The following is a 10138-nucleotide window of genomic DNA, read 5'->3' on the forward strand; positions in this document are numbered from 1 at the left end:
TGTCCAATACAAATCTTTACATTGCTTTCACAGAGAAGCTCCACTTTACTGATGCCTTTCTTTAAGGTTTCTCTAAACATGAGCTGTGTATGGCACTTTCGTCCCGAGCAGCACACATAGAGAAAATCAGCCGGACTATACAAGGCAGGTGTGAACGCACTACAGTAGCTTTGGTTTAGACGGGAATTGTACTTTTTGGTGATAGGAACATAGGACTCAATCACTTTTCTCTCATTTATCAGTAAAAACTGAAATCCCTAAAAAATATACCATTACTGAATTGTCTCGGGTTCTACTGAACACTAACCAGTAATTGTATGGAAATATCTGGTACAGTTCTATTGCAAGTGAGATTTATGTAGACATAGGCCTCTTCTCTGATACAGTCAAATTCCGAATGGGGGATAAGTTAAGAATGCTCACTCTGATGGCCATTATATTTGGAGAGGGAAATACCAGGTGGCTGAACTACATCACCAAATAGTCAGAATAAGAGTAACCCAATACAATAAAGTGTATTAGTTCTAAATTGCAAGCCTCTAAAACATAGTTGTAAATAGTACAGGTTTTATTGAAACTGGAACCTTAATTCAAAGTACAGTATACAATTCATCAAATAATTATGTGAGAGGTCAAGTATATAGATACTAGAATATAATGTTAAATGTCAGGTTCCTCAGAAACGTTGACACATGTTGACATTCTGCACAGCAGGTGCAGGGGAAGTACAGGGACTGGCACTTTCCACTCTCTCCACACTTTGCATCTTTGCAATGCAAGTGAGTAATGTCTCTCACTTCTGTAGGTGCAGGGGTTTTTGTAAATAGCACTGGTTGAATTGCCAATAGGACTCCATAACAAGGGTTTGGGTTCGGGCTGTGACACCATATCGCTGTCTGAAACATTGCTCTTTACATGTTTTTGAAATGCATCCTCTGTTGGCGGCAGATTTTCAGAGGCTGCATCTGTTGTTGATGCAATTATGAACCTCAGTTCATCCAAGTTTGTGCACATCAGTCCAATTTCCTTTTTTCCATATAGCAGAAGCGCAAATTCTCTTGCGACTGGCAAAGAATCTTCCAAGCTGAGAGTCCAAAATGGGCCAGATCTTTGAGCTCGCTGAGATGGGTCTTGAGTTTGGTGAATGCTGTTGTCTTTCCTATTCTGTACAAACTACTTGTTGTGCCACAGCCAGTGAGTGCATGACATGCTGGTAGACAGTTAGACATGTCTTTTCCAATTTTCTCACATGTGGTGTTGATGGGGACAGATCTCTCTCTCATTTCATGGCCTGCATGCATGTACACTAGAGATGAACCAAACATGTATTTGCTTGCATAAATTATGAGCAGTACTTCCACACCTGTGTGATCAGACCTCACAATGATGCGGGAATATGACTCTGCAAGATGTATGGCATGGAGCACCATCCTTTTGTCTGCCTCCTCCTGATCACTGCACAGTGAATTCAAACTACGGACTCCTGCTGTGCAGATGCTCTTCACCTCCTCCCCTTCGTCAAATCCTGAGTGTAGTCTCTGTGGGGCAGTACAATATATGTACAAAAGTACAATTTCCGTCTAAACTAAAGCTAAGTCTATAGGACTATAATTCAGTATTTTCTTAGTTAAATAATTGTCTGACTATTTGGTGATGTAGGACAGCCACCTGGTTCATACCTCAGCAAATCTGAAGAGGAAAAGTGTGATAATTCTCAAGTTATGGGCTTTTTTGTCACCTTTCCCATATTCGGCCTGTTCTAATTTGGCTCTTTTTCAGGGATTTGGGTAGTTCTAAAGAACAACCAAAAAAACATTTTTCCCCCCAAAATAAAATTTGACAACAATCAATTTCATTAATGGGAGACCCTAAAGATAAGAAAAATCATTGTTGTCATTTGTTCTACCTCGGGTAGGGGTATCTCGAAAACTAAAGCCTTTTTTGAGGACTTGAGTATCGCACATAACCTCCTGAGCCGCAGAAGCCACCAATGCATTGACAAATGCATGCATGCATGCTGTACCTACCTATTAGCAAAGCGCAACCAGAAGACGTTGTAGGCGTAGAGACGCAGAGGCTGCACAGAGTGCAACATCAGCATGTAGCGAATGTCAAACTTCACCATTCCCACCTCCTCTCTGTTGAACAGCACTGGGTCTTCAATGTACTTACACACCACCTGGAAAACACAGACACAGCAACACACACAGTTAGAGGCTACTAAATAATAAAATGTAAGATTAATATAAATGCTTCCTTCGTATGTGCGCAATAACTGTTTCCATTACTTTAACTAAGTCAAATGTTTTGATATTGTATTGAGTAAAATAAATAGCGGAATGTTCTTATGGAGTGATTTGTTACAACCCATGGCATTTCTCTGTTGCAACACCTCACTTTGAGCCCCTGCATCAGCAGCACATGTGGTGCAACAACACCGGAAACCTCAGAAGCTGAGCTCCAAAAACAGGAAGCAAAGCTTGCATGTGATTTTTAGTTTTCAATTTTGTTTACCCGATATGGGGTATACATCCTGTTTAAGGCAGCATATAAGAGATGGGAGACGATCACTTGCGTCCGACTGAACTTCGGCTGCACAGCCGACAGATGCCAACTTACCAAGGCAATTTCTTTCCAATAATTAAACCTAGTAACTGAGTATGCCGTGTGTATGTAAACCCAACCCTTGCCAACCATAACTCTCAATAAATAAAAAACACCTAAGAACTTCAACCCTAGTATCTGTCTCCTTTTTATTTTTTTACCCCACTGGGACACTTGGCCAAAGGAACTTCAACAAAATAACTAACACAAGCCGGTCGCTCCTCACGTCACAAGCAAATTATAGTATAAAATGCCACACAATGACCTAAAAAGTGAAGTCTGTTGGGAAGAAATGCTGCGACTAGCAAGCGGGAAAATAAGCTAGCACTCTTAAGCCGCATTTCGCCAACAGGTTAGCGCGGCTCGCCATGGCTCGGTTCACCTTTGCTCGGTTCGGCTCACTCCAAGCTGCGTTTCCATTACAGTTAGTAAAAAGGGTAGTAACTATAGTAACCATGCAGTGTAGGCATGTTTTCCTAAAGGTGAACCGAGCCATGGCGAGTAAAACCTGTAGTCAAAATGCGGCTTTAGTGTCACATTGGGTGCATCCACCAATTAAGGTAACTTTCCAAAACCTATAATCCTGCCCCTCATTAACACTTCACTGCATTCAACGCAGTAGGGGAACTTAGAAAAAAAAAACGTTTGAGTCTGGTCTGTAAAATGTTGCTTTTTTCTGTCCGATTAATGTACAAGGTCTCCTTAAGCAAGCTGGCTTCATGGCGTCTGTTTCTCAGCGAGTGTACCTTTGGTGTACTCTCTCTTTGTCTGATAATGTAGTCCAGGTTGTTGGTGATGTGCATGTCCAGTCCACGGGCCAAATTCCAGGGCTTACAGATCCAATGATTATCCTTCCCCCTGAAACACATGCCAAAACATCAACGTTGTACTTTAGTGCTCATGGATCAACAACATCAGTGTTGGGAAAATACTGAATATACTCTTTCAATATCAGAGTAGCACATGATAACAAAGGCCTAACTGTAACTGTGTACGTAACTGGATGTATGATTACATAGATGAAGCTTATGAGACACTGTTGTGAACCTACGATAGCTAGGTTCCAACGATTAACATCATGATTCAGCCCCTAAGGCAGTGACCATCAACTGGCGGCCTGCAGGCCAAATCTGGCACGCCAGACATTCTCATCCGGCATGCCCTGTGGCGGAGTGCTTAGTGCGTTCGCCGCCCCCCCCACTCAATCTCGTGAGTAATGTGAAGCACCGGAGTCCAACAGAGAGACAGCAGCTGCGGGACAGTAGCCTGCGTACTGCGTAGCCTTCCCTGAAGAAGAAGTGATCCATTGTTAGCGTGAAGAGTCTGCTTTATGCGCTCCGCAGTAACCCCAGTAGCCCCAGAGCCAAGCATAGAATACCGCTTTGAACCGGTATCCATGTATCTTGTGACTGTGTAACTCCCTCTCTTATAAGCATGTGAAGGACACAGGAACTAGTGGTACCATATGCTCTGTATGTGATGACTACTTCCATTCTTGCAAGGATAATAAATACATGCATCCAGTTATTGAAGCTCAAGCTGGTGACATGTGATATTTTTCTAACAATCAGCTACATATTTTTGGAAGACTTTGCAACATTCCCACCTCTGATGTCTCTGTTTATAATGCTTGATGAATTGCGGCAGCTCTGAGTGGAGGTTAAAGGTCTCTGGGAGCCAATCAGGTTGTTGGCCGCATTTTGCCCTTCGAGCCACGGCAGCCATGCAGTCCTTCACCGTGATGATGCTCTCACAGGGAAACTGGTTCAGCATCACATGAGGTCGTTCCTCGCTCAGCTTCCTGTCAGAGAAGATGTAAAGACAATTGTATCACCAAGACCCATGATGTGGACTTCACACAATTGTGCTTGATATTAAATAATGACATGCTATTTACAGACTTTAGCCTTTTGGTTCAAATACTTTATCCACTCCCATGGGCTAAAGAGGAGGAACCTTACCCTACGTTCACATTACACTGTCTTTTAAAAAGGCCCTTTCTGTGTAGCATTTCGAGGTTGCTTTTGTATACACTTAAAACACCTGAACGACATAAATAAATAAATAGCGTAATGTCTTTATCTATTATCTGTCTTAGTCTGTGTTGGTGGTCATGTGTTTAACATTTCTTTTTAATTAATCATTTTTGCTATCCTGCTGTTAAGATTGTATAAAATAACCTTTGGCAGATTGAATGTACTGGTCATGTGTTAGACTGAGTTTAGAATGTTTCCACGTATAACAAGGTTAAAGTGTCAGCAAACATTGATGAAGTGTCATGTACATTTTGTTTTTTTGTGATTGCATTAACGTATTTTTCTAAATATTAACCTTTTACTGTTGCGACCTATTCTCAGATCCTGGAAGTCTTTCTTAATTCTTTGAGACACGAGGTGCTCTGTTGTTTAGGAAGGATTTATGACAACAGGAATAGAAGGGGGAGATAAACAAATGGACTTCTACTGGTGAAAAGTCCTTACATGCCATGTTTTTTTGTTTATTGCATTTGCCCAAGATGGTTTTGTGTGCCCTATCCTTGTCTGGATGTAACCCTTTCAAAAACTGTGCCTAACTCTTTAGTTCTGATGAACTAAGTACAGATCGCGTTCACACCGGAATAAGTCCCTGGGGGAGGATTAGGCAAATGAAGCCGCTGCTGCTTTGGGTTTACTGGCAGGCCGCAAACAACTTCATGACGTATACTGCCGCCCAAAATCCCCGGCCGGAAGTCCCCGGTTGTTGGGGACTGGCTTCAGTAGAAGCTGCTGGGACGAAGCCTTCGAGTAAATCGCCAGAACGCCGACACCTCCTCATCTCCACTGCTCCCATGTTTTATTTTGTGTTGCCATAAGTTAGTCTCTCTGCGTTTCTGCGCTGGGCTAATGCTAATGCTAATAAAATGGTGGCTTCACAACACTTTTTTGGAGTTTTACGGGGCGTGGTTTGCAATCCGCCCAGCCTATCAGAAATATAGCTCTTTTCTCACAAGAGAGCCGCATGAGAGTCCCTGCTCTCTAGCTCTCTCTAACTATATCGGAACTAAAGTGGGAAAAGTACTCCGGTGTGAACGCGGCTCTTGAGACGAAATACCAAGATTATACAAACAGCATGTTCTTGAGCTGTTATGTGTGGGAACCTTTCTGTGCCTAAATCATAAAAGGCATTTACTAAAGGCCTCAAACAATGCAGATATTGGATTATATATCTGATAAATCTCAATTTAACAATAACGCATATGTTATGGCTGCTGTTTCTGTCTGCTCGTTAATCTGTTTGGGATTGTTTGCAGCTGTGTGCATGTGTGTGCATGTGTGTGATATGTAAATGAGCTGTGTGGTTGCCCCGACGTCATTGGCTGTCATCTCCTGGTCCCGCCCTCGCTGCATCCGAAAATAAACCACTTATAATTATACCAATACCAATCTGGTTGTGTTGCTTCCCTTTTATTCCCCTAGCTCAGAAGGGAACGTAACACATATAACCAAGCTAATTTCCTACAACATATCTTGTGTCTGAATGACAAAAGCGTTCCACTGAAAGCATGCTGTGTGTTGCTTTGTTGCTCACCTGTAGTCTTTGATGTGAGTATATCCCCAAATGATGTCCGCCTCCTCCTTGTCCTCAGTGAGCTGGAACCGCTGGTGTGTCAGGTTGTTTGTTACTTGGGACAGGTCGGAGTAAACCCTGAAACAGAGCATGGTAAATTATAGAAAGATGAGGTTAAGCAGTGGCAGTAAACTTTTAAAGGGTCAAGGGTGAACAAAAGGCCACTTTTTAGTGTTTTCAGGTCAAACTGTCCTTACATTCTCTAAAGTGAATGAGGTATACAGCTCACCTTACAGGCTGAGGCTTTCTTGTTTTATAGTCCTTCTACAAATAAAACAGTAATTCATAAGCAGTAAAAGGCATCCTTGCTGGAAGGATTAATTTTAGTGCTTAAAGATTCCTCAGTGTATTGACATTTGCAAGGTCAGCCACACTTAATCTGGACACCCTCTTCGATGATAGCTAACGCATCGCAGTTAAGCTGTTGTTGTCGTTAAAAACGAGACCACATTACACTTGAATGAAGATGCTATCTTAATACGATTAATTGAGCAGCTCTTTTCTTCTTGCACCTGCATTTTAAAGTAATATTCTTAAGCTGTAGCTCAATATGTAAAGCGACATTACAGGGTTTTTGAATCCCTCTAGCACCATCAATTGAAAAAACACTAAATATCTTTGCAGATCAAAAAGGGAGCAGGATCGATGTTAGGTGCCTTGCTCAAGGGCACCTCGGCAGTGGCCTCTGAGGTGAACTGGCGCCTCTCCAGCTACCAGCTTCGATCGGGATGTGAACCGGCGACCCTTTCAAAGTTCAAGGTTCAAGGCTTTTATTAGTCATACGTATATAGCTACAGTGTAGTTATGACAATGAAAATCTTAGGTCACAGACTTCTCCAACAGTGCAACACGATAAAACAGAAAAAATAGTGCAAGTTAAAGTAACGTGTTATAGCAGAAAATGTAATACAGCGTATTTCTGGTATATTCATTTGAATCCCACCTGATATATAGGATGTGTGTTAAACTTGAATGGACGAGCCAATTTTTTCCTCTTAATTATAGAGAGGTTTTTTTTTAATATATATATATATTCCTAAAATGATGTCCCATTTTAAGTAGAAGTAGATTAGCGCAAATGGTCTTTTCTTCCACTTTTGTGTTATAAGGTGTACCCATGTTAAGTAAATTGGTAAAGGTCAGAGGAACTCCAAGAGAGGGCTTCCTCAGATATAATACAGTTAAAGTCTTGTTAGTTAGTAGGGGTGTAACGGTTCACAAACATTTCGGTTTGGTACGTACCTCGGTTTTTAGGTCACGGTTCGGTAAGTTTTCGGTACAGCAGAAAAAATTAACACAAAACATAAAATATATATATATATTTATTTTTATTAAACTTTGAATAATGTATTCACTCAAATAAATACGAAATATAATAAAACAAACATTAAGGTGCAGCATTTCGATGAACTGAAATAATCTGTATTTGAACTGTACTGTACTAGTACCTAAGCAGCCAGCTTGACATTATGACTTGCTTGTAATGACAAGCAAGTCATAATGTCAAGCTGGCTGCTTAGGTACTAGTACAGTACAGTTCAAATACAGATTATTTCAGTTCATCGAAATGCTGCACCTTAATGTTTNACACACACACACACACACACACACACACACACCTAATACCCTGTGTGGGCCGCTGTCTACTTCCAATCTGATCTAATGAGCTCCTGATTAAAACTGAGAACTCTGTTAAAAGCAAAACAATAGTTTATTTTTGCTTCAATTTAAATGTTAAAGAGGATGTAGCTCTCGGTTTATTTGTAATCTGCAAACGCTGCTTTTCAGGAATAGCAACACTCCCATTTGTGGCTTTTATCTTCTCAGCAGGCATCTCAAATGTCAGTGTGACATAAACGATGATATAAATAACTAATGGCAGCATAAATGACCTATAAATAGTAAACAATACGGGACTCCATTGTATCACCATATTACGTCCCAGCTGTTTGATGTGCAATCACTTCCTGTCCTCACAAACTGCCAGCTTAGTGTCAGTTATGCAGGTCCAACATGTAACTAATAGATTACATATCCACACTGACCTTCACGAGACACACTGTTATCAACGTCACAATTTAAACATTAATCCCATCCATTTCAGTGAAGATTGCCTGTAATCATGAGGTACGGTGAAAACTGGGGGCAAGCAAGGCCACTTGGACATCGGTGGACTGAAGATCAAGGGGAGGAGAGGGAAGCGTGCATGTGTGTGTGTGTGTGTGTGTGTGTGTGTGTGTGTGTGTGTGTGTGTGTGTCAGGCTCCGGGTGTCCTACTGTGATGCTTGAAGCTGACTCTCAGTGTTACTGTGACTCACTCTTAGAAACAGGACAAGCTCCCTCACACTGCTCCCAGCCCACACCGGAAACACACGTCACTCAAAGCCTTGGGGTAAGTTAAGGCTGCAGGGAAGAATCTGGCCATACATTGGTCCCTCAATATCTCCTCGGTGAGCCATGGCCCCCAATGTTGGCCTCTGAACTCACTCATAGTCTGAAATACTGGAAGCAAAACAACCAAAGATGCTACAATGTGTGGGATGGGATGAGGAGTAACCTTCATGTATGACATCTACAAATAACAAACGATTCAGCATTGGAAAGGAAAGACGTGATTTCATTCACCACTGATATCCCGCAGTAGAAGATAAATGCGTTTAGAGGGCGCTGCGGTCATGGCTTGCCGCTGCTGTTAGGAGCGGATTTCCACCAAGGAGCACTTAACGATTGCATAACATCGTCGTGCGCGTCGGAGTTCCCACTGTTGGTTGGCCGAGAGAACACTGATTTAAAACCGTGCTTCATTTAGGGCAACAACCTGCGCAGTACAAGTGTGAGCGGCTGCCATGAGCTGCGTCTCTGGTGCCTCTGTTTTCTGTGCAGAATGTCATCTGAAGGGTACCGGGAGGAACTGACGACCCCGGCATCACCACCATCACCGTGTCGTGCCACCTGCCTCCCAGGCGGCCGCACAGAAAAATGCTTTTGAATAATCGTCGTGGTTTTCAGAAATGCATTAAAAAAAAAACACATACAAAAACAGCAACGTTGTTTTGCTGCAGTGCAAAACACGAGTAATAAATTATTCTACTGCTGCAACGCTGCACCATCTTTGCAGTGGAGTACATTTCAGCACTAGGACAGCGATGGGAGATTTAGAGGCAGCAGATGGAGCTGAGCTGCAGCGGATTGATACATGAGGGCAGCACGATGTATCCATTTATAACCAAATTCCACCGTCCAAACGCCACTCCACTACAACGTGACACCACAAACATGGAGATCTGATGATGCCTCTTACCTGAGTGGCTTTGTGGAATTGCTTCTTCAGCCCCGCTACAGACATGGTTGCTACACGGTGGTTCTAGCTGAGGATATGAACTGGATGCTTCAGGTGCGTAAAGGGAGGAAATCTCGGTGCTACTTGTATCTGGTGATGATCTTGCAGCCGTGGCTAACCCCTGTCTACGCGGTGCTTCAGCAGAGGGATCTCCTGTGAGAAAAGGGGGATGAGTAAAGCCCGGATCATGCTATTGGCTGTCGGATCCACATGTCCATGAGGGCGCTGACGTCGGAGCAGCTCCTCTTAAAGCGGCCGCTCCTCTCACCACGGCTGGGATTGTAGAGAGGGATTTATTGCTAATGCCACATCGTTTATTAAAAAGACGAAAACAGATTGGGTGAAAGCGATACAAATTGAATTTAAATCACTGGGGTTTTGTAACCAGTTGGAATCTAACTAAGTAGGCTACATACAAGTACTAAAGGTGGGGTAGGTCATTTTGGAGAAACCAGCGCGAGAATTTGAAAATACACAACCGGAAAAAGTCTGCCACTTCCTTACAGAGCCCCTCCTCCAACACCACGGAACGCGCACATGACCAATGAGATGAGGAGATAAATTTGTGCACAGATGAGGGCTGACAGG

At 42.6% G+C, this 10138-nt stretch overlaps 1 protein-coding gene across 1 annotated transcript in view; it reads right to left on the minus strand.

Moving 5' to 3' along the window:
- The window catches only part of ttll12 (tubulin tyrosine ligase-like family, member 12), a 22550-nt gene that overhangs the window by 8771 nt on the left and 3641 nt on the right, over positions 1 to 10138 (minus strand). The window contains exons 5-9 of the mRNA XM_010794186.1: positions 6440 to 6474; positions 6172 to 6288; positions 4211 to 4405; positions 3351 to 3462; positions 2028 to 2179 (exon numbers count right to left, since the gene is read on the minus strand). Coding sequence (XP_010792488.1) covers positions 2028 to 2179; positions 3351 to 3462; positions 4211 to 4405; positions 6172 to 6288; positions 6440 to 6474 — 611 coding nt within the window. The remainder of the gene's footprint in view (positions 1 to 2027; positions 2180 to 3350; positions 3463 to 4210; positions 4406 to 6171; positions 6289 to 6439; positions 6475 to 10138) is intronic.

This window comes from Notothenia coriiceps, unplaced genomic scaffold, assembly GCF_000735185.1.
Source record: "Notothenia coriiceps isolate Sejong01 unplaced genomic scaffold, NC01 NC01_scaffold00037244, whole genome shotgun sequence".
Taxonomy (NCBI): domain Eukaryota; kingdom Metazoa; phylum Chordata; class Actinopteri; order Perciformes; family Nototheniidae; genus Notothenia; species Notothenia coriiceps.